General features: G+C 39.0%; 1 protein-coding gene across 1 annotated transcript; it reads right to left on the minus strand.

The window, feature by feature from the left end:
* Positions 1-5,647: 5,647 nt before the first annotated feature.
* CISD2 (CDGSH iron sulfur domain 2) lies at positions 5,648-25,398 on the minus strand. The gene is made up of 3 exons (XM_017877078.1): positions 25,161-25,398; positions 8,779-8,993; positions 5,648-6,870 (listed from the first exon to the last, which is right to left on the minus strand). Exons 1-3 carry the CDS (start codon positions 25,261-25,263, stop codon positions 6,781-6,783), a joined length of 408 nt encoding a protein of 135 aa, XP_017732567.1. The 5' UTR covers positions 25,264-25,398; the 3' UTR covers positions 5,648-6,780.
* Between the last annotated feature and the right edge of the window lie 715 nt (positions 25,399-26,113).

The following is a 26,113-nucleotide window of genomic DNA, read 5'->3' on the forward strand; positions in this document are numbered from 1 at the left end:
AATACTTGTTTTGTAGGCGTTTCATAAATAACGGTTATGTTTAGACACTTTCCTTCAATTTCTATTTTACTAAAGAATCTTCATTAGGAGTGAATATTTAATCTTAACAACAGCCCTCTCAGCATCTTTTGATATAATCACATTTTTCTCTTCTTTGATGTCATTTATGTAATTGTATTAATATACTTAACTGATATTGAAATACCCGTGAATTCCTGAAATACAATGCTCTTTGCCATAGTGTATTACTCTTTTTGGTTGTTGCAATTATTGATAACAGTGCTGGGTTTTTATTTAGAATATTCATTCATATGTATAAGTCAGATTGGTCTATAGTTTTGGTCTTTCTTTTTGTTTTGTTTTGAGACGGAGACTTGCTCTGTCATCCAGACTGGAGTGCAGTGGCGTGATCTCGGCTCACTGCAACCTCCGTCTCCTGGGTTCAAGCTGGGATTATAGGCATGCACCACCACGCCAGGCTAATTTTTGTGTTTTTAGTAGAGACGGGGTTTTGCCATATTGTCCAGGCTGGTCTCGAATTCCTGACCTTAAGTGATCCACCCGCCTTGGCTTCCCAAAGTGCTGGGATTACAGGTGTGAGCCACTGCACCTGGCCTATAGTTTTGTTTTGTCTTGTCTTATGTTCATCAGGTTTTCATATTAATGCTGCACTGCCTATGTGAAATGAATTGGTTTTTCTTTTTTTCAAAAAATTTGGGATACTTTAAATAACATTGGAATTATCCTTGCAACCCTAGTACTTTCTAAATTATGGATTTAAAAAATCACTTTACATTCTCTTCTTTGTAACTGGTCTATTAACAAATTTCTTCTCAGATTAGTTTTGGTCATTTAGGTTTTTCCAGAAAATTACCCATTTTCTTTAGATTTTCCAACGTGTTGCTATACAGTTGCATGCAGCATTTCAAAGTGAATCTTTCTTTCTTTCTTCTTCTTCTTTTTTTTTTTTTTTTTTTTTTTTTTTGAGGTGGACTCTTGCTCTGTGACCCAGGCTGGAATGCAATGGCACAACCTTGGTGCACTGCAACCTCTGCCTTCCGGGGTCAAGTGATTCTTCCACCTCAGCCTCCCGAGTAGCTGGGATTACAGGCACCACCATCATGCCCAGCTAATTTTTGTAGAGATGAGTTTTCACCATGTTGGCCAGGCTGGTCTTGAACTCCTGACCTTAGGTGATATGCCTGCCTTGGCCTCCCAAAGTGCTGGAATTAATTACAGGTGTGGGCCACTGCAGCTGGCCCTCAAAGAGAATCTTTCTACCTTCATCTTATTTTACTTCTTGGTAGCATTCTGCAGAGTTGAAGATTGTACTTGTGAGTTTTGAGTTTCTTAATTTGTTGAATGGATGTGACTAATTTATATCCTAAGTGTGATCATGCAGAGAAATATATGAGGGATAGTGATGGAAAATTACAGGAAATCTGAAAATTTAATAAATTGTTTGTTGACATTTTTATTTTCTCACTAGTACAGGCTTCATCTCAGTAATTATGAAATGTACTACCCTTTTCTCCTTTTCTATATTATTTTGGAAACTTACAGCCTTATAATAGAGATCAGAAATGTGTTAACATTATGGCTGATCTATCTGACAACAGTGTTCTAAGAAAACAGTATCACAAATATACTCTCTCACCATTAATTGTTCAAAACAGAAATTTTGTAAGCAAAGAATCAAGCATTTAAACCAAAGGAAAATTAGAGTGATGTCCTCTCGGGTTGAAAAACATAGTCTTTCTGAACAGAATTTCAATGTCCTTCAAGACCATAACTAATATAAAATTACACAATACAATAGCTAATAATATGAACTGTACACTTTTTATATTAAAATGATGCTTGCTACAACATGACTTTACTAAATTGGATTTCTGTAAGATAAAACTCACCAGGCATGGTTGCTCACGCCTGCAATCCCAGCACTTTGGGAGTGCTGACGCAGGGAGGATCACTTGAGTCCAGGACTTTCAGACCAGCCTGGGTAACATAGTGAGACTCTGTCTCTTAGAAAAGTAAAAAATTAGCCGGGCATGATGAAGCATGACTGTAGTCTCAGCTACTTGGGAGGCTGAGGTGGGAGGATCGCTTGAGCACAAGAGGCTGAGGCTGCGGTGAGCTATGATCATGCCCCTGCACTCCAGCCTGGGTGACAGGGCCAGACTTTGTCTCAAAATACATGAAAGTAGACAAAATGAGTTTACTTGCTGAACATGATCAAATATAGCACGTTTCCAGTAAAAGACTATCAGGACAAACTATAACACAACCTCAGATGATGCAGCATAGTTAAAACAAAACAAAACAGCTTTGGGCATATTCTATAATCCAACCTCTGTGGTGCAAAGGGACTATATGGCCAACTAGGTGTTGAGGCAGTCACAGAACTGCTGCACATATGGTTTTTAATTCCCCCTAAAGTGGAAGAAGTCATCTAACAACATTTATTATGGCTTAAATTGCTATTGCTTTATTTAGTTTTCCTCAAACTTTAACAAAATAAATTATGTAGTAAATTATAGTCATTAAGCTTGAAAAATGTGTCAGTTGAATGGGAAAACTTCCTGTGATAAAGCCTCCAATCATCAAGGAATAAGTCAATATATTTTATGCATAAATTTTCCAACATGTTAAGCGCTAAGCTTTTAACTAAATAGCTAAGGGGAAATTGTTACCATTGAATTCAACACATATCCTGCCCTTTTAAAATAACACATACTACTTATCTTGATTCCAATTCATCACTAAACATCACTTGTATAATTTGATCACAGTGATGTCCTCAGAGATGGTTGTATGTAGAATCCTATAAATTGTCTCAAGCTGGTCTGCTTTTAATGTTCACCTTAAATTTATTTTTGTTCCCCTGCCTTGCTGTCAACTGTCACATTTTATAGTTCACCCCTTCTGCAAGACCTTTTTCATACTTGTGATTTGTTAAGAAGCAGAAATCAGATAACCAAACTTGTTAGAGTTCAATGTGAAGTAAGAATAAATAGACTCTGGGTAGCTGCTGCCACTACCATTAAAAATTTTTTAAAATGAAGACTTTTCAATTACCATTTAATTTGAACTTGACTTACCTAGACTACTGTTAGTCGATATTAGTTTAACAGAGGGAAAATTGTTAATAAAATGAATGTAATATGTAAACATATACATCATTCCCTTGTTCTGGATCTATCAATGATTTCATACTTGGACTAGATCTAAATTATCTGCTTTTCCTGGCCTTCAAAATGGTCTTTAATTCAGCCCTACTTTCCATGGGTTAAATTTCCTACAATGCTGAGATGTTTATATTGGTTTCCTCCTGTCCTATGAAGTTTGTACTGATTTCTGCCACAATAAATTTGAGTCTTTTTTTTTTTTTTTTTTAGAAAGGGGTTCACTCCTGTTGCCCAGTCTGGAGTGCAGTGGCACAATCTTGGCTCACTGCAACCTTGGCCTCCTCAAGATTCTTGTGCCTCAGCCTTCCGAGTAACTGGGACTATGGGTGCACCACTGTGCATTGCTGAATTTGTATTTTTTTGTACAGATGAGATCTCCCCATGTTGCCCAGGCTGGTATGGTACTCCCAAGATCAAGTACTCCACCCACCTCAGCCTCCCAAAGTGCTGAGATTACAGGTGTGTAGTCACTGCACCAAACCAATGAGGCACTCACTTCTGAATAGAGTACAAGCATTAGTAACATCTCCCCTGTCTCTCCACATTGGTTATGCTGCCACAACTGAATTCTAAATGGGTGAAGTATTATACAAGTAGTTAGGTTTCTTTGGCAGGTATCAAATAAAACATCCACCTAAATTCTTAAGAACCTTGTTAAATAGTGGAATTTATAAACTCTCTATACAGAGTCTGATAGCACATTTCTATTGAAAGACTATGGAATACAATGAGGAAGGTAGAACTATATATATATAGATCAGCAGCTGGCTTAATTGGCTTCCTGTAACTTATTAACAAATTAGGTTACAAAATACAAAGGCAACTTAATGAATCATCCTATTTGGCATTGAACTCAAAGCTGAATTGTGTGAATTTTGAGGTGCTTTCCATAATTCAGCTTGCTTAATTACCCACATGAATGAATCATTCATACCTCAAGCCTGCTAACACTTTTGGATACCTGATGTTTATGTAATGGTGGTGCTCACTTGCTGAGTAAGGCATGAGTAGTTTCCTAGGTAAGCAGAAGCAGCCCTCAAAACAATCATAATGTGACACAGTAACAACAGGGCTGTATTTGAAGGCTCTAGAAACCCAAGACATGTATTTCAAGAACCAAGTTACTTTTTTTTTTCTTTTACCACTTATCCTCAAGTTCTACAAGTTACTTATATTGTATCAGTTCAAATACATTTGGTTATTAGATGTCTGTTTCTTAAAGATGGACAAGATAAAATTGCGTAAATTTACAAGAAGTAATGGGAACTGATAATGCTTATTTAAAGGAGTTATTGAAGCAACAGCTTACTACCAACCTTAGGCTTCTGAAAAATTTGAACAGGTAGGAAAAGATATGGGCATAACCCTTAGCATATTTTAACAACTGAAAATGTGGCAGGGAAAAGTCTTTATTCTAAGAGTATAACCATCTTTTGGGGTATTAAAATTACCTTTTATGAGATAATTCATTTTCAATTTTAAAATGTTATTTGACAAAATTAAAAGTTGGTCATTCATTTTAGTCTCCTCGTTTTAGTAAATTTACTTCCTGTGAAACCTAAGTTATGGGAACCACTAGAACATGTGTGAAAACAACTTGCTGTGAGATGCAGTGATAGATTTTACAAAAAGAAAAGCATTTCACGACCACAGAGCAGGATATCCAAAATTTTGGTGAGGTGGATTTTTTCCAAAGTCTTGTGACCAGCTGAGGAAAAATAATTGGTTAATCTGACAGTGAGGCCCCTTAAGAGTGTTGAAGAAAAGGTATCCGAAAAAATACCCAAATAAGTGAGAGTAATGCTGTATTTATCCCCCACTGACATGTGAGGAAAGAACAACAATTTTGGACATACACCTTGCAAAACTTCTCAAAAACCAGACTACATTTCTAACTCTATAATACATGCTGCTGGTCATGAAGAAGTTACGATCATATAATTGAACCTGACATTACATGTAACAAATGAAAAACCCAAGTACCATGTTTAGTGTAGTGTCTGGTACATACGAGTGCTCAATAACCATTAGTTTTATTTCTAGGATTACCTCTGTCTGCCTCTTGTACCATCTTATAAAAAGAAAGCAAAGTGAACTGAATGAATTGTATCTTAAATAGACTAAAGAAAAGTTTTTGTATTTGTCTTTTCTCAACTAAGCAGTTTCCATAGTGCCTAGCAAGGTCTCAGAAACACACTCAGTGCAGGGGGTTAAATGGTAACTCTTTCAGAACAGAAAGGATTCCCTACAGAGCCCAGCAGAGGCAGAGCACTATGTTGCCCAGCCTGGCCTTGAACTCCTGGGCTCCTGCACTGCAGCTATCCTTCCACCTCAATCTTCCCAGCAGTTGGGACTACAGGCCTGTGCCATGGCACCTGGCTAAGGATAGCTATTATGAGAGTAGTAATGTAAGATGAAACTAAAAAGACTCATAATAGTAGGATTAAAAAGTACAAACATTTTAAAGATTCTCCAGTACATTTATTGTGCAAACTTTTTTGTACAGTTGACCCTTACACGTGGGTTTGAACTGGGTGGGTACACTTATGTGCATACTTTTTTCAATCAAAAGCAGGTGAGGTCACACAGATCAGCATTCATGCATGGGATGTGAAACTCATGTGTATGGAGGGTCAATTGGAGGGCCAACCTTTCTACATATGGGTTCTGCAAGACTTTCTGTGGGACTTGCGTATGGGCAGATTTTGGTATACGTGCGGCCCTGGAACCAGTCCCCAGCGTATATGAGGGATGACTATATTTTAATGGTTTACAGTGTTAAAAAGAGAAAAATGTCCACGTAAGCACACAACACTGAACTATCATTTTAATATGAATTAATATGTCTTATGTTTATTACTAATTGATCTTCAAATTGCAGCAGCCCACGACTTTGGTTGTGAGTGTTCTTGCCATTCCATCCCAGCTGTCACTGAGTCAAATAGTTTAAAATATACACACACACAAACAGACACAAGCCTTTTGTAAAGTAAACAAATCTTTTATACTGTAAATAACTGTTCCTCAATGGAACTTTTTATATCCAGTTTACTTCTTTTCTAAAGCTAGGATATTCATATTAAATACACAACAATCTCTATGAAGCAGAGTCTATCTCTGTGAAAACACAAGTAATTCTTGATGGCAATATTTTTTTTAATTTATCTAAACAAATGAAGTTTGGGAGGCCAAAAGAAGAAAAACACACTTCAGATTATCAAAACCAAAAGAGATATAAAAAATATATATTTAACAATGTAGGTGGGAATTTTAAATACAAGATCCTGTTGAAAATATTGATATTCAAAGAAACAAACAGCTTTGGATTCATAGCCACAATTTAGGTTTTCCTAAATTAAAATCAGAAGTGATTTTATTGTTGGAAGATACATTAATTCTTTGAAGTCAGAATAAGAGGCTTGACAATTTAATTTCTAATTAAGTGACTGAATATACAAAGGATCAAATACAAACAGTAGTGCAGCAAGAAAATAAATTGGAAGAGATAATTGTTCAACCAGCAGTAATAATTAAGAACACCATTTTAAAATTTTCTATACACAAAGAATGAGAAAATATTGTTATAATATTATTATACTTCTTTCTTCTTCAGTATTAGTGGACCCACATTATCTCCTGTCAATTCATTGTGTTTATTATGTGAACCATCGCAGGCAGGAAACTAAAAAGAAAAAAGAATTACAAGTGTTATTTTTAAAATATGGTTCATTAGGTAGAAACATTTGTGAAATGCTCCCAGAAAGAAAGCATATCACTTGCTAAAAAAATCAGATCGTTTTCCTGAGTAATAGTTACATTCTACATCCAACTGAACCATATTCAAAATCTAACAATTTAAACAGTTACTTCATTATTTGCTTTAGATTTTAAATAAAAACCTATGAATGATTCCATATGATTGACTAAAACAGACAATAGGTTTAAAAGGGAATCAAATAAGTTCTTGGTCATTTGTGGAGTTTAAATTTCGAGCTCACCTATTGCTTAATTTTTAAAAAATGGAATTTAATTCAAAATAAATTATAATTTTTTCTTGCTATAAAACTCATGCATACCACACAATTTTTGAAAACAAAAATATATTTTAGGCTGGGTGCAGTAGCTCACGCCTGTAATCCCAACACTTTGGGAGGCAAAGATGGACAAATCACTTGACGTCAGGAGTTCAAGACCAGTCTAGCCAACATGGCAAAAGCCCATCTCTAACTAAAAATACAAAAGTTAGCTGGGCGTGGTGATGTGTGCCTATGTCTTGGATACCTGGGAGGCTGAGGTGGGAGAATTCCTTGAATCCAGGAGGTAGATGTTGCAGTGAGCCGAGATCATGCCATTGTACTCCAGCCTGAGTGACAGAGCAAGACTCTGTCCCCCGCAAAATAAATAAATAAAATAAATTTTAAAGAATTTACTCATAACCCATCCAGATATAGGTAATAATAATTAACAGTTTGGTATATTTTTTCCTCTGCATTTACTGTGTGTATTCTTTTTTTTCTGTTTTTTTGTGAGACAGAGTCTCACCCTGTCGCCCAGGCTGCAGTGCAGTGGCGTGATCTCGGCTCACTGCAACCTCTGCCTCCCGGGTTCAAGCGATTCTCCTGCCTCAGCCTCCTTGAGTAGCTGGGATTACAGGCACGTGCCACCATGCCTGGCTAATTTTTTTTGTATTTTTTAGTGGAGACGGGGTTTCACCACATTGGTCAGACTGTTCTTGAAACCCTAACCTCGTGATCCGCCTGCCTCGGCCTCCCAAAGTGCTGGTATTACAGGTGTGAGCCACTGCACCTGGCCTGTGTGTATTCATTTTTTAAACAAAATTGGTATCATACTGTAATATGCTTTCTTACTTATATCAGGATCTCATGTCATTATACATACTTTAAAAACATGATCGTTTCCCTTTTATCAGATATTTAGTTTATAGAAATTTTGCTATTACAAAGCTATGATGAACAATACTGTACTTAAAACCTCAAATAATCTATGACCAAGTGCAAGAAAACAGATTTTGTTAACTACTTATAGTACTTATCACTCCAAACTCCTTCCCACATTAAAAATCATCTATAATTGAGGCTATCATTTACTACTTCACATTATTAAAGCAGTTTACATATATCATCTCACTTCTCAAAAATATGTAATGTTGATGTATCAGGTTAAAACAAACAAACCCTGAAGATTAGAGATTAAAAATTAAGTAATTTGTCCAACCAAACTCATACTGTGACAAGTATCGTATTTGACCACTATTTACTATGACACCAAAGCTTTCTTCCACTAAACCTTATGTCATCTCTCAAAGAATGTGTATTTTAAAATACGTGTTACTCTAGATAAATGCCAAATATTGTGAAAGCATGAGATTTTATTTTCTTTGCTGTTCCAACTTTTCTAATGTAGGTAGTATCTATCATGACATGAAAACTTCAATTTAGGAATATGGTCTTTCAATATCAAATGTTACAGAAAATTCTTTCATCTTAAAGAACTTCAAAACTGGGAATTTAAGAGACAAAACAATCCTAGCACTGCAAAATTTTCGTGTACATGTAAACAGACATCTTACCGTTTTAGAACGCCAACACCTACAATAAGCTGCTTTAGCAAGACACAAATCTTCAATGTTTATTTCATTCACTACTTTCGGATTTTCCTTTTGTATTTTAAGATTAATCAAGCTATCCTTCTGTTGTTTTTTCTTCTGGAGGAATGGACGAACTGCAAGGTAGCCAAGAAGTGCGAGTACACCAAGGAAAGGCAATAACCGAAGCCATTCTGAAACTAAATATGTAGATTTGTCAGAATCTGGAGTGCTCTTGGAAAAGAATTCAAAATAGCATGTCTAGTTTCATCCTTGAGCTTATTCTTTATCTGTTACTTTTCACATTAATTTCTTTTTAATGGATCCATAAAACTGTGAATAACACAATAAAGCCAGTTCTGCCAAAGACCACCTTATTTTATTTATAATTTGAGACCAGTGAAACTAGAAACCTAACTTTCAGAAATAGGTTCCATTTCAAATATTCTATCTCATTGTTTACATCAAGTCTATTTGTGTTTGTCTATTTTTATTTTAGAAATTATGATTACTATAACTATAAACAAAATTCAATGTATGATATATTTTATAGGTTGAGAAAACATTTTTTTATCTCCTTAATACTATGTCTAAAATCATACTACAGAATATCTGCAAAATTTTTACCACTGATTCATATTATCAGAGATAACATGTCCTCTGATGCTTTAAGGTACATTTTTGGTAAATGTTGCTAAAGAGCACTGAAATGTTGTGTAAAAGCTACTATTTTAAAGAATAAATTGAAGCTTTCTATGTTGAATGTTCTCATTTTAAGATGCATCTCATTCCATAAACTTCACTTAAAGCCTTTTGGAGTACCCAGTCTGTCTTAAGGGGACAGGGAATATAAGTGATAAAAATGCAACAGTCCCTATGCCTATGCAATAGTTCCCCATACCAGGAAACCAAGATAAACGTTTCAACACACATTTATCAAATGTCTGCTAGCGCCCTGCCTCTGATGTGCTCCTTTCTGTTCTTATAGAATTATCAGTTAACTTCCTTCACTGAATGCCTAATTTGATACCTTGCTAGGCACTATGTAGAAATAGCTTAGTTGAGAAAAGAGAAAAACGGGAATATGCTAATGCATGCTAATAAACATTAAAGATAAATGAACAGATTATGCTAAGAGTATAATGGCCCTAGCCCATTTAACACTATGTTAGCTTAAACAACCAAATGTGGTAGGTATCATTATTATCCCCATTTTACATGTGAGAAAACTATAGCCTACGCAGGTTTAGTCCAGGACAGCCTAAATCCAAAGCCTGTTGTCAGTTATCATGAATGAAACTCAATAGATCTAAAATTAAAATCTGTTCCTCTATTGGTAAAACTACCCTCAAGAGATAATAGTACTATTTAACTATTGAAAGACTTAATATGAACCCTTCCAAAATGGAATTATTTTTGATATAACATCATGCCAAAGAAATCTAAATGAAAAAACCTATTTATCTACCATTTGCATAGATGGCACCTGTAAGAGTGGGTGGCAAAGAAGACACAATAAATGGTAACTTTTATTCAGAGATTATAGAGATTGGTGAGGAAGTACTAGCAACTTCTTTGAAAAAAATATTTTGCCAAATAACTTGACAATGCTATATGGCAAAAATCTTCGGGAATATAATCTTGTAGTTACCAGAATAAAACTCTGTAAAAGTATGAACTTCGTCTGCCATGTTGGCTGTTACATTTTCATAACCAAAGTGGAGACACTCCAAATAGGTACTTTGAGTGAATTAAAGCTCTGGAGATGACACAGAACTGCTTTTTGGGGGAGAAGGGGGCCTATGTATAAGATCTGTGCTACTCAATATGGGCACCACTAGCCATACTGTTAGATTTGTACCCAGTAGACTTGTAGAAACTGTCTTGAAATAATGGTTTATTACTTATAGTTCCCAAGAGGAGGAGATACACTATGCAATGCAGGGCCACATGAGAAGGTACTAGGGTTGATCAGGAGGAAGAAAGAGGAAAGGAAAAAAGCATGGGCACAGGCCTTTATTGTGGTTTCCATGGGAAAGGCAAGGCAGGAAACTGTTTAGGACTGGGTAGCTTGAATAATTTCAGTGGGTTCTGGGCAAAAGTAGTGGTCCCTAGTTGTCTTCTACCTATCCCTGGGGTGATTTAGGACAGGAGAGATACTGACTTCATGTGTAAGGGGTTAGATAAAGGAGGTGGTTGGGGGCATGGGTTTTGGATTAGTTGGTTTGCGTATGAAAGACATGCTCACAGGCAAGTTATTTAATATCTCTAGGAATTAAATAGTCTCCACAGCCAACAAGGCCCCTAAAAAATATTAAAGCATAACAAAATACAGAAAATTGAAAACGTGGTTAATATACACATATGGGCTGGGTGTGGTGGCTCACGCCTATAATCCCAACACTTTGGGAGGCTGAGGAGGGCGGATCATGAGCTTAGGAGTTCGAGACCAGCCTGGCCAACATGGCAAAACCCCGTCTCTAATAAAAATACAAAAAATTATCCGGGCATGGTGGTAGGCGCCTGTAATTCCACCTACTTGGGAGGCTGAGGGAGGAGAACTGCTTGAACCCAGGAGGCAGAGGTTGCAGTGAGCCAAGATTGTGCCATCGCACTCCAGCCTGGCCAACAAGAGCAAGACTCTGTCTCAAAAACAAAACAACACAAAAAAAACCACATGTGGCTATTCACATGTAAATAAACTAAAATTAAGTAAAATGTAAAACACTGTTTGTTAAGACACACTGGTCACCTTTCAGAGGCTCAATAGCTAGCTACATGTGACTAGTGACTACCATATTGAACAGTACAGAGAACATTTCCATTACCACAAAGTTTTACTGGACAGTGCTGCTACAGATCATTGGCTCTATAAAGTGCCATCTCCACAGAATGGCAAGACTACCTTTCCAGCTTCAACTCCCACAAATATGGTCTCTTCATGTACCTGAAGCCAGTCAAGGCTATTGTCTAGTAAGCAGCCTTTCTGAGTTCTCTGCACATGGAGTTCCTTCTGTTTTATCTGACTAATTTGTATAGACCCTTCAGGACTAGAGTCAAATATTACTTCCCCCTGAGGTCTTCCTCAATTTCATAAAGCAGAATTAATCACTTCCTCCTGTGTTTCCAAGCTGCATTCCTCATGTTTCTGCTACCACACTACCATAATTACTTGTTTCTAAAGTTGTCTCTTCTATAAACCTATGAGAAAAGAAATTCTGTTCTACTCTTCCCGGCACAAAGTAGATGCCTCATATATGTTTAATGACTGACTTACAGATGGAATGAAAAAGTACAAATGTCACTTTCTCACTCACCATATTGTTCTATAATTTGTATTTACACTTATCTTCTAGGCAATGAATGTCTTAGCTCGCATTTGGCCCCAGTATCCAGTATGTAAGTTGAAACAGCAGTTTAAATGTTTATTCAATGTGGAATAACATTAAGTATTATTGTATATATTACAATATTTTAGAAGTCATAAAAGCTTAAATTTATCAAAAAGCAAGTGAATGCGAATATAAAGATGACAACCTTATTTATTTATTTTTGAGACAGGGTTTCACTTCCATTGCCCAGGCTGGAGTGCAGTGGTGCACTCTTGGCTCACTGCAACCTCCACCTCCCAGGCTCAAGCTATCCTCCTGCCTCTGCCTCCCAAGTAACTGAAACTACAGGAGCACACCACAACGTCTGGCTAATTTTTATATTTTTAGTAGAGATGGGGTTTCACTACGTTGGCCAGGCTGGTCTCGAACTCCTGACCTCAAGTGACCCGCCTGCCTCAGCCTCCCAAAGTCTTGGGATTACAGGCATAAGCCACCATGCCTGATTTTTTTGTACTGATTTTTTTGTATTGATACATAATAACTGTACATATTTATGGGGTACATGTGATATTTTGATACATGCAGACAATGTCTAATGCTCAAATCAGTGTAATTGGGATATTCATCACCTCAAACATTTATCATTTATATTAAGAACATTCCAAATTTTCTCTCCTAGCTATTCTGAAATATACACTAAAATTACTGGTAACAATAGTCACCTCATTATGCTGTTGAATACTAGAACTTTTCCTAGATAACTGTACTATAGTTCCCATTAACCAACCTCTCTTCATTTTCTGCTCCCTACCCTTCCTAGCCTCTGGTAATTACCATTTGAGTATCTCCATGAGATCAACTTTTTTAGCTCCCACATATGAATGAGTATGTAGAATATTTCTCTGTCAATTAAGGCTGATTTTATATGAAGAAAGATAAAATACAGAAAAATCAAACAAGAAACTTAAAAAAAAAATTTAAACCGTGCTAGTCTCATTGGATCTGTTTGATATATGTTCAGCTATTACAGATATTTTAGATACTTTGAAAGGAAAATATTACTAACTGTAAACAATGTGCAAAATAAAATAATTTTTTTTTTTTTGAGACAGAGTCCCACTCTGTTGCCCAGGTTGGAGTGCAGTGTCAGCTCACTGCAACCTCCGCCACCTGGGTTCAAGCGATTCGCATGCCTCAGTGACCTCCCGAGTAGCTGAGATTATAGGTGCACGCCACCATGCCCGGCTAATTTTTGTATTTTAGTAGAGATGGGGTTTCACCATGTTGGTCAGGTTGGTCTCAAGCTCCTGACCTCAGATGATCAGCCCAGCCTGGCCTCTTAAAGTGCTGGGATTACAGGTGTGAGCCACCATGCCTGACCAAATAAAATAATTTAATTTGTTTGTTTGTTTTTATAATGAGGCAATCTCACTCTGTCACCCGGGCTGGAGTGCAGTGGCGTGATCTTGGCTCACTGCAACCTCTGCCTCCTGGCTTCAAGCGATTCCTGTGCCTCAGCCACCCAAATAGCTGGAATTATAGACATGTGCCACCACACCAAGCAAATTTTTGTATAAAATGATGTATTTTATTCAGTACACATTTATTTTTGTCTTAGGATTATAAAAAATAACATTGACGTATTTATTTGGTAAATTTATCTCTTTTTTAGTATGTAAATACATAGGCTGTAAATGCTTTAAAAATAAGGCTATATTGTATTTTTTACTTAATGGTATGTCAGATTATTATATTATTTCCCCAATTTCTTAATATCAGTTGGAAACATAAATTTTAATGGCTGCATCGACCTATCATGTTCCCCAATCACAATATAAGAGATACAAGGGGGCCAGGTGTGGTGGCTCACGCCTGTAATCCCAGCACTTTGGGAGGCTGAGGTGGGCAGATCACTTGAAGTCAGGAGTTTGTCACGAGCCTGGCCAATATGGTGAAATCCCGTCTCGACTAAAAATACAAAAAATTAGCTGGGCGTGGTGGCGTGTGCCTGTAATCCCAGCTACTCAGGAGGCTGAGGCAGGAGAATTGCTTAAATCCCGGAAGCAGAGGTGGCAGTGAGGCCAGATCTCGCCACTGCACTCCAGCCTGGGAGACAGAGAAGAGACTATTCCAAAAAAAAAAAAAAAAAAAGAAAGAGGAAAACAAACAAACAAAAAAAACAAAAAGAGAGATACAAGGGCAGGGACCTTATTTGTCTGATCACCTGTGTCCCCAGTGCCTATATAATGTCTGGCTCAATTTATTTAACTTACTTTTAACTTACTTTTGTTTGAAGTGTAATTTACAGTTCAGTTTATTGAGGGTGTGTGTGTGTGTGTGTGTGTGTGTGTGTGTGTGTTTTCCTTTTTTGAGATGGAGTCTCGCTCTGTTGTCCAGGCTGGAGTGCAGTGGCATGATCTTGGCTCACTGCAACCTCTGCCTCCCAGGTTTAAGCGATTCTCCTGCCTCAGCCTCCCGAGTAACTAGGATTACAGGCGTCTGACAAAACGCCCTGCTAATCTTTGTATTTTTAGTAGAGATGGGGTTTCACATGTTGGCCAGACTCTCAAACTCCCATCTGCCTGCCTCAGCCTCCCAAAGTGCTGAGATTACAGGCTTGAGCCACCGCACCTGGCCAAGCTCTGTGTTTGGTAAGCACTAAGTTGGATGAGTTTTAGAACTATATGGACTTATAAACACCACCTAAGACAAAATATATTTCCATTGCCCCAGAAAGTTTGCTCTTGTAGTACCTTTCCAGTCAATCCCCCCTTTCTGATTTTTATTAAGTGCTTACTAAACATTTTCTGAAAGAAGTAATCAATTTCTCATTGTTAAACAGTTTTTTACTATATAATTATTACTATAAAATTAAATATTTACCATGTAATTATTAAGTATCTACTAATATGGTTTGGCTCTGTGTCCCCTTCCAAATCTTATCTCAAATTGTAATCCCCATAATCCCCACATCAAGGGAGGAACCTGGTGGGTGGTGATTAGATAATCAAGGGAATCTCCCCCATGCTTTTCTCCTGATAGTGAGTTCTCATGAGATCTGGTTTTAAAATGGGCTCTTCCTGCTTTGCTCTTCACTCTTCTCTCCTGCCTCCTTGTGAAGAAGGTGCCACATGCGTAACTGTGAGTCAATTAAACTTATTTATTTTATAAATTACCCAGTTTGGGGTAGTATTTTTATGTTTTTATTTATTTATTTTATAGCAGTGTGAAAATACAGTAAATTGCTACAACAGAGAGTTGGGTACTGCTATAAAGATACCCTGAAAATGTGGAAGCAATTTTGGAACTGGGTAACTGGCAGAGGTTGGAACACTTCAGAGTGCTCAGAAGACAGTAAGATGTGGGAAGTTTGGAACTTCCTAGAGATTTGTTGAACGGTTTTGACCAAAATGCTGATAGTGATATGCACAATAACATCCAGGCTGACGTGGTCTCAGATGGAGATGAGGAACTTATTGGGAAATGGAGCAAAGGTCACTCTTGCTATGCTTTAGCAAACAGACTGGTGGCATTTTGTCCCTGCCCAAGAGGGCTATGAAACCTTTAACTTGAGAGAGAGATGATCTGAAATAGGAACTTAGGTTTAAAGGGAAGCAGAGCATAAAAGTTTGGAAAATTTGCAGCCTGATAATGCAATAGAAAAGAAAAACCCAGCTGGGTGCTGGTGGCTCACGCCTGTAATCCCAGCACTTTGGAAGGCTGAAAGGGTGAATCATGAGGTCAAAAGATTGAGACCATCCTGGCCAACATGGTAAAACCCCATCTCTACTAAAAATACAAAATTAGCTGGGCATGGTGGCATGTGCCTGTAGTCCCACCTACTCGGGAGGCTGAGGCAGGAGAATCACTTGAACCCAGGAGGCGGAGGTTGCAGTGAGCTGAGATCACGTCACTGCGTTGCAGCCTGGGTGACAGTGGGAGACTCTGTCCCTCCCCTGCCAAAAAAAAAAAAAAAGAAAAATCCATTTGTGGGGAGAAATTCAAGTTGGCTACAGAAATCTGCATAAGTAACAAGGAGCCAAATATTAATTACCAAGACAATGGGGAAAATGTCTCCAGGGCATGTCAGAGGTCTTCACATGAGGCCCTTCCATAACAGGCCCAGAGGCCTAGAAGGAAAAAATGGTTTTGTGGGCCTGGCCCAGGGCTTTGCTGCTTTGTGCAGTATTGGGACTTGACGCCCTGTGTCCCAGCCATGGCTAAAAGAGGCCAACATACAGCTTGGGCCATTGCTTCAGAGGGTGCAAGCCCCAAGCCTTGGTGACTTCCATGTGGTGTTGGGCCTGCGGGTGCACAGAAGTCTAGAATTGAGGTTTGGGAACTTCACCCTAGATTTCAAAGGATGTATGAAAACACCTGGATGTCCAGGCAGAAGTCTACTGCAGGGATGGAGCCTTCATGGAGAACCTCTGCTAGGGCAGTGCAAAGGGGAAATGTGGGGTTGGAGACCTCACACAGAGTCCCCACTGGGTCACTGCCTAGGAGCTGTGAGAAGAAGGCTACCTGCTCCAGACCCCAGAATAGTAGATCTAACAACAGCTTGTACCATGCATCCAGAAAAGCTGCAGGCATTCAATGCCAGCCCATGAAGGAGCTGCCCAAGGCCATGGGAGCCTACCCTGGCATCAGTGTGCTCCAGATGTGACATGGGGTCAAGGGAGAACATTTTAGAACTTTATGATTTAATGACTACCCCACTGGATTTCAGACTTGCATGGGTCCTGTGGCCTCTTTGTTTTGGCCAATTTCGCCCATTTGGAATACGTGTTTTTACCCAATGCCTGTACTGCCATTGTATCTTAAAAGGAATTAACATTTTATTTTACTGGCTCATAGGTGGAAGGGACTTGCCTTGTTTCAGATGAGATTTTGTATTGTGAACTTTTGAGTTAATGATGAAATGAATTAAGACTCTGGGGGACTGTTGGGAAGGCATGATTAGTTTTGAAATGCAAAATGGATGTGAAATTTGGGAGGGGCCAGGGATGGAATAATATGGCTTGGCTCTGTGTCCCCACCGAAATCTCACCTCTTATAATCCCCATAATTTCCACATGTTGAGGGAGGAAACTGGTGAGAGGTGATTGGATCATGGGGGTGGTTTCTCCATGCTGTTCGCATGAGATCTGGTTTTATAAGGGGCTCTTGTCCTTTTACTCTTCACTCTTCTCTATCCAGCTGCCTTGTGAAGGTGTCTGCATTCCCTTCCACCATGACTGTAAGTTTTCTAAGGCCTACCTACCCATGCAGAACTGTGAGTCAACTAAAACTCTTTCCTTTATAAATTACCCACTCTTGGTTATTATCTTTTTTTTTTTTTTCAGATGGAGTCTCACTCTGTCACCAGGATGGAGTGCAGTGGCGCGATCTTAGCTCACTGCAATCTCTGCCTCACGGGTTCAAGTGATTCTCCTGCGTCAGCCTCCTGAGTAGCTGGGATTACAGGTGTGCACCACCACACCCAGCTAATTTTTTTGTATTTTTAGTACAGACGGGGTTTCACCATGTTGACCAGGATGGTCTTGATCTCCTGACCTCGTGATCTGCCTACCTCGGCCTCTCAAAGTGCTGGGATTACAGGTGTGAGCCACAGCACCTGGCCTCTTGAGTAGTATCTTTATAGCAGTGTGAAAACAGACTAATACACCTACTATGTAGAGATACTGTGCTAAATGCAAATACAGTAGCTGTCTTATTTATCTCTATGTAACCAGAGCTTAGTAATTTGCACAGAACAGGACTTCAGTAAACAACTAATTCAGTTTATCTGTGGTGTAAATCCAGATTTTCATATACTTGGAACCAGGTTTCTTTTGTCTGTAAAGCAGGAATAACAAATGTAAGTTCATTTGTTCAACAGTATTTACTTAGTACCCACCACACTCCACAAATTGTACTATATGGGGATACCAGCTAATAGTTAGATAAGGTCCCTTCTCTCATAGGGTATATATTTCAGAGGAGAGAGACAATAAACAAGTGAATAAACAAGATGATCACAGACTGTAGTAACTGTTATAAAGGAAATAAAGGATGACATAAGAGAAAAACTAACCTGAGGCAAAGCAGTAGGTTGGCTGTAATTTTAGGTAAGGGGTCAGGGAAGATTTCTGAAAAAAGAACCTTTAAGCAGAGACCTAAAGAATGAAAAGCCAGAAGCTCAAGCACTTGAGAACAAAATTTTCAAGGCACAGAGAAAAGTAAAGTCTCCTAACTTCATAGGATTGTTGGGAGAAATGAATGAAGTAGGAATCCACTCAGTAAAAACTACAGAACACAAATCAAACTATTAATGCATTCTGCCTTAAAACTATATGGTTAGGTAAATATTTGTCTCCTCCCCAACTAAACAAAAAATTCCTAACTCCCTACCCTTTAACAGAGACTTACATAAACCAAGACTTCAGTAAGTTTTAGCCTAATTGAGTTTGTACTCCAATAAACTGGCATTTGAGATAATTCCTACAAGGTCTGGACTTATTTGCCTTTGTTCATGGCTTATGAATAATAACAGTATAAGTTAAAATACAGTAAGACTACTTAAAATATTTAAGAAAAAAACTTTCAGCACTTTCTAAAATTGTAATACCTCACTCACATGTGTCAAGTGATGGGACATGTACTGAAGATACAAAAATTATAAAACACAGTCCCTATCAGAAAGGAGCTTGCCATTTAGAATGGAATACAGACCTATAAAAAACGATTATAGTACTGTGTAGTATGTGCAATCATACAGAAGCAACGCAGAGGTACAAGTTATTCACTCTTTACCAGGATGAGCAAAAACTGTACAGGTTTTGATACTTAAATAGGTTTCTGAAAGATGAAGAGTACAGAAGTTCATGGGAATATGGGAGGAGGAGCTTCAATCCATGCAGAGGAAGCTGCATAGGCAAAGGTACAGAGATATGACATACATTAAGTGTCTGGGAAACTAAGCACTACAGTACTGCCAGAATTTAATGAAAGGGAACTGTAGAACTAAACAGGTGCCATATGATGATAAGCTCTGATATTCAACAGGTAAGTAGGAATCTACCCTATGTGTAACAGGAAACCACTGAAATATATGAATATTAACCTAACTAGGAAATTGTTCACCTATGAAGTCACTCTGATATCAGATGGAAGATGTATTAGAGGGCCACAGAATAGTGGAGAGGGCTAGTGGAAGAAGACAAGGCAAAACAACCTGTTGGAAATCCATGGAAATAGTCTGAAAGAAAATAGTTTGAGATAAAACTAAGGCAGTGGCATTAAAGCAGAGAAGAGAGAACAAATGTGAGCAGTAGTCTCTACTAGGATTCCCTAAACTGCAGAGAACAATGTGTTTGTGCTTGCATTTTCGTTTTCTTTTTTAACTTAAAACAACAGAAACGTATTCGCTCACAGTTCTAGTGGCGACAAGTCAAAAATCAAGGTGTCAGCATAGCTGGTTCCTTCTGGAGGATCTGAGAGAGAAGCTGTGGTGTCCCTTAGCTTGTAGGCCTATCACCCCAATCACTGCCTCCATCTTCACATGGTGTTCTCCCTTTGTGTGTGCCCAAATTTCCTTTTTAAAATATTTTAATATAATTTTGACTTTTATTTTAGGTTGAGGGGGTAAACGTGCAGGTTTGTCACATGGGTATATTGTGTGATGCTGAGGTTGGGGGTATGACTGATCCCCTCACCTAGGTAGTGAGCATTGTACCCAATAGTTTCAACCCTGGCCTTCTGCCTCCTTCCCCTTTAGCAGTTCCCAGTGTCTACTGTTGCCATCTTTATGCCCGTGAATACTCAATGTTTAGCTCCCAGTTATAAGAGTACGTGTTATTTGGTTTTCTATTTCTCTGTTAATCTCCTTAGGATAATGGTCTCCAGCTGCATCCATATTGCTGCAAAGGATAAGATTTTGTTCTTTTTTCCATTTTGCCAATTTTTTTTTTCTTTTATTGAAGACAGAGTTTCACTCTGTTACCCAGGCTGGAGTGTAGTGGCACAATCTCAGCTCACTGCGACCTCGCCTCCTGGGTTCAAGTGATTCTCCTTCCTTGGCCTCCTGAGAAGCTGAGAATACAAGTGTGCACTATCACACCCAGCTAATTTTTGTATTTTTAGTAGAGATGGGGTTTCACCATGTTGGCCAGGCTGGTCTCGAACTCCCAACCTAAAGTGATCTGCCCGCCTCAGCTTCCCAAAGTGGTGGGATTAAAGGCATAAGCCACTGTGCCTGGCCTGTTTTGCCAGTTTTTAAATATGAATTGTTCATCTTCTTATCGAGCTCCATACTGAGCAAGGACCTAATATTCATAATGAACTTTAGGTCCCATTTAAAAAAAAATTTTATTATTATACTTTCAGTTCTAGGGTACATGTGCACAATGTGCAGGTTTGTTACATATGTATACATCTGCCATGTTGGTGTGCTGCACCCATTAACTCGTCATTTACATTAGTTGTATCTCCTAATGTTATCCCATTTTTTTCTAAGAGACGGTTTCGCTCTGCCACCTAGGCTGGAATGCAGTGTCACAACTCAAGCAATTATCTTGCCTCAGCCGTCCATGTATCCCGCTATTAAGATAATTAACAGGACCAAAAAGGAAGAATGAAAGAACCAGCACCAACAGAGAAACAAAATCTAGGCCATGCGCAGTGGCTCACACCTGTAATTCCAGCACTTTGGGAGGCTGAGGTGGGTGGATAGCTTGAGCTCAGGAGTTCAAGACCAGCCTGGGCAACATGGCAAAACCCCACCTCTAAAAACAGATACAAAAAAATGAGGCAGGTGTAGTGGCGTGCACTTGTAGTACTAGCTACTCAAGAGGCTGCGGTGGGAGGATCGCTTGAGCTTGCTAAGTCGAGGCTGCAATGAGTGGGTCGAGATCACGCCACCTTCACTCCAGCCTGGGCAACAGAGTGAAACCCTTTTTCAAAAAAGAAAGCCAAAATCTAGTCAGAAAAGAAAATTTCAAAGCAACTTGAATAGCTAATTTGGTTAGGCTTTGTGTCCCCACTGAAATCTCATTTTGAATTATAATCCCCACATGTCAAGGGAAAGACCAGGTGGAGGTAATTGGATTATGGGTGTGGTTTCCCCCATGCTGTTCTTGTGATACTGAGTGAGTTCTCATGAGATCTGATGGTTTTATAAGGGGCTCTTCCTCCTTTGCTTGGCACTACTTCTTCCTGCCATGATGTGAAGAAAATGCCTTGTTTTCCCTTCACCTTCCTCCATGATTGTATGTTTACTGAGGTCTCCCCAACCATGCTGAACTGTGAGCGGATTAAACGTCTTTCATTTATAAATTACCCATTCTTGCACAGTTCTTTATAGCAGTATAAAAACGGACTAATATGGTAGCTAGCAATTTTAACATAAATTTTCTGAAAGTTTAGACACTGTTAAAACGAAGTATCTCCTTTGGGAAACAGAATTAGGTTTAACCTTTTATTATATATAATAATACAGGCTAGCTATAACACCTATTCAAGACATATAAATACTATTATTAAAACTTTTTTTAACGTACCCATAGACAAACTCGGATCTCAATGAGGAATTACATTCCATAGAACTAGAACAGAAATTTTCCATTTCAAATTTTCAAACATCTACATATAATATAGCCGTATCATCTTATGATACCATAAAAATAACACTGGCAGCTTGGTTGCTGGTTATTTTATAACGTATTTTCTCATTTATCATTTGTAGCTAAACACAAAAATTATTTCTATTTCTTAACTATTGAAAAGATAAAATACATTGAAGGCATGGCTTTACTATCACCACTTAAAACCTAAGGTAGGGCTGGACGCAGTGGCTCACACCTGTAATCCCAGCACTTTGGGCGGCCGAGGCAGGCGGATCACCTGAGGTCAGGAGTTCGAGACCAGACTGGCCAATACGGTAAAACTCTGTCTCTACTAAAAATACAAAAAATTAGCCAGGCATGGTGGCACACGCCTGTAATCCCAGCTACTCAGACGGCTGAGGCATAAGAATTGCTTGAACCCAGGAGGCAGAGGTTGCAGTGAGCTGACACTGCACTCCAGCCTGGGCAACAGAGACTCCCTCTCAAAAAACCAAAACAAAACAAAAACCTAAATTAAACATAAATTAGCTAATCACAATAATTTATCTTGAACGCCTCACTCTTGAAAATGTGACAAAGATAGATAAGTTGTTTCTGATAGTTAAGAATTGCCTGTACTTAACTAGTATATGGTCATTAAAGATCTCCATGTGTTTTCTAAGAATGCAGAGTCATCATAAAAGAGTCAATTGCTTTAAAAAAAAAAAAACTAATTTCAATAGGGAAGGAAATGTAGGCAATAATAATGTGAACTCTACTGTTTTTTGCTCCAATTTTCATAAAAGAAAATGGAAATATTTTTTGGTCTCCTAGACACTTTAAACAATTGCTAAAAGTTGTCTTCCAGGTTTTATTTTAACAAAAGTCTACATTATGGATTCTACATGTAACTCATTTAAGAAAGCCAAATGTCATTAACCACTACAATCTATTCAGAATGGGAGACCAAGAGTAGAAAGTAGCCACTGAAATTTTTCTTCTATAATACTCCAAAATAAACCCTGAAATTGTTTCATCCAACCCAAAAAGGGCTCTTTTTTTTCATAAACCAGTTATTACAGGTATGTTCATGTTTCCTAAACAAACCAGCAATAAAATGAGAACTATTACCTATAGCCACATCGTAATGGGACTTAAGTTAAATGTATGTTATTAAAATACTTCTCAGAATGGTCATTATTTCTGAGAATCAGTCTTCATATTAAATATTTAACACCTTTAAAGAGGAAGTTACTATATATTCTTGATTTAAGAGGGAAAAAGTTTTGGTTGAGTTTTCTTAATGTCTTTAATAGGAATTAAATATTTGTTGACACTAGGGATCCTCGAGAAAAGAAAGCACACTTCTAAAATCTAGCCATTAAATCTAGTTTCATACTTTCTAATTTTCTTCAATTATACTTGATTTACAGAAAATTGAAACTCATATAAATGCAGCCACCATCTGGAAAAAACATAAGTAATTCATTGGACATTTTCCTTTCTTGACCGTTAAAAACTCCTCAATAGTTAACTTATGTAAATTAGTAAGAGGGTAAGTTGACAAAAGGGTACAAATGTCACAAAAACCAGGCCAATACCGTTTTGGCCTGGTATTGCTATTTAAGTGAAGACATCCAAAAGGGAGAAATACAACTGGTATTTGTTTACTTGCCAATGAACTATTACATAGTGAATTTTAAAAAACAGAAACATTTCTAATTTCCAGTTGTAAGGGAATGAATAGTTAGGCCCATTGTGATGTTAAAACTAAAATCAGCATTTAGTTGTCAGGGAAAAAATGAGGATTACATTAAAATATATAAGGTTCTTAAGTAAAAGAAGTGGGGAAAGTCAAAATTGTATGGAATTGCTGCAATTCTGTCAGAGTAAACTGGTAGGATCAAAAGATTTTGATGTTTATAAACACTTGATGTAAAACGTTTTCATTTTATTTTACTTTTGCATTGCTTCTGATGTTTAGATGTTCCTTTTTAATGTTTATTATTGTTACCATGCTTTCTATTCAATTGCATATTTTCTACTAAAACTCTTAATATTTAAAAAATATTAAAATCTCACAATCCACTCAACAGAGCGGCTGTCTGAGCATAATTCAATTGATCTCTAGATTTGGAAGAGAATTTGTCATCTAGTTTATCCCTTCTAAATCTATCGACCACCCATCACCAGAGTCTTTTTGTTTGTTTTCTTCATCTTTGAGAGGGGCTATTACCAAAGCACCACATTTGTTTGGGGAAAACATTCTTTAATTTAAAAAAAAAAAAAATCTTCCTTAGACTGAAATTTACCTCCCAATAACTTTCACTAATTTGGTTAATTTGGTATCAGTTCTATATTTTAGTCTACACAAATCTTATTTTTCTTCTACCAGACAGCGGTGCGATTGCTGTATTTTAGGTCAGGTACTATGGATCTTCAGAACGTTCCCGGCGAAGCAACCCTATTTACCTCAGAATTATCTTAATTAATGTTTGCACTTCCTGATAACCTATGACACAGGAGTTCAATACTTGTTGATGTCTTCACCATCGGTCTGAGTTCCATTTAGAATATCCCCCTTACAACGAAACTCGGTCTGAGTTCCGTTTAGAAATATCCCTCTTAACAATGAAATGCTTGTAACTCAACACCATCTCCCAAGTGTTGACTGCATTCTGGAGATTTTCATCCTTTAGATGTGAAATCCTCATGAGTTCTGTGGGTTAAGTGAGGGCCCTTAAGTATAGAACGTTACATATATTCACTAAATTTCATTTTCTAAGATTTCACCCCCATACCGGCCTTCGAATACTTTCTTGGGTAAGGTACCTTTCTTCCAACTTAAGTTCCCTCAGTAGGCCCGGGGACCTAGAAACGGAGGTGACCGCAAATACCCCCACGATAGGTCAATTCTAACCTGAGGGAATGGAGGTTATCTCCTAATTTCGTTACTAAATAAAACGGTCATATACGTGTTACGTGTAAGTCTATATTTCTCTCCCACACACTCCCACCCAACCCACATGCTGAGGCTACAACCCAGCCGATAGCTGGGGCTGCCTGTTACATGAGGCCTTAGATAACGACAACTTATCTTGCTTTAAAGTAAACAAGTACGCTACAGAGCCCGATGAGCAGGGCAGGAGATGAAAGAGACCGGCCTGCTCCCAACTCAGCACCTTCTCTGCAAAAACCTGGTATCTTGCCACGGAATGACACCGGAGACAACTCCGAGGACAAAAGACCCTGGCACATCAAGCACCTGGATGCAGCCTCACAGGCGTTTCCCCAGGCAGCTGCGCCTGCGCGCGCCCACCTTCCTCTGCGCGCGGGGATCACGTGCCAGGCGCCGAACTCCGTTCCGCCCCTTGGCCCTAGGATTCTTAAGCCTCCTTCCCCCGCTTGGCCAGCGTGCAAGGATGGGGACTGGCTGATCGGGGAGGATTACCTGTGAGCCTAGCGAACCCGGTAATGCTTTCAGGAACTGGGAGCCGCTTCAGATATGCGGGGAGCTGCACCTTCACGATGCGGGCCACGCTCTCCAGCACCATCCTGGCCAGCGGCGTCCACTCCTCTCCTGAGCCCCCTCCGCTCTGGCCAAGCTGCAGCGCCTGCGCCGAGGGCGGAAGCGGCTGGCGGGCACTCGCGGCCTCGGCCTGGGCGGCGGGCGGGGCGGCGGGCCCTGGGAGAGGTGACCTGCCGGGCGCCGATTGGCGGCGGGCTTGTGACGTACGCTCGCGGCTGACTGCGGAGCCGCGGGAACCGGCGGGTAGCGAGGCCCTCCTCGGAATCTCGCATGAAGGTGGCCACCCTGTTGGGCCTTTAACGTCTGTAGATGTTGGAGACCCGCAGAAAGGATACTGTGTACGATGAGTTAAGCATGTGAGAGTGCTTTCTAACCGGAAAGTGCCTTTCAAAAGTGAGTCTCTTGCTGTCTCTACTTCGTCCCCTCTCGCCCCGCCTCTTCCCCTACAGTTTGGGTGCTGTGGCCCTAGGGTTGCATAGTCGTCCATGAGTATCCTCGCCCTACCCAGACCCCCGTGCCTAAGTTTACTCTTTCACCCCAAAAGCCAGGCTTAAAAAAATAAAAATTAAAGTATTTTAACTAAACCAGGAACTGCTTACATCTCTGCCCCTTGACAACTTAACTGCAGTCCTGACTCCAAAAACCTTCTCTCGTTTTGCTACTCAGAGAAGATTCATAGTAGTCCTTCCTTAGATATTTTCACTTCCTTTCCCTTCGGGAAAGTGGTAAAAGAATCTAAAGCCGATCGGGCGTGGTGACTCAGCCTGTAATCCCAGCACTTTGGGAGGCCGAGGCGGGTGGATCACGAGGTCAGGAGTTCGAGGCCAGCCAGGCCAAGATGGTGACACCCCGTCTCTACTAAAAATACAAAAATT

This window comes from Rhinopithecus bieti, unplaced genomic scaffold, assembly GCF_001698545.2.
Source record: "Rhinopithecus bieti isolate Rb0 unplaced genomic scaffold, ASM169854v2 scaffold_9690, whole genome shotgun sequence".
NCBI classification, from domain to species: domain Eukaryota; kingdom Metazoa; phylum Chordata; class Mammalia; order Primates; family Cercopithecidae; genus Rhinopithecus; species Rhinopithecus bieti.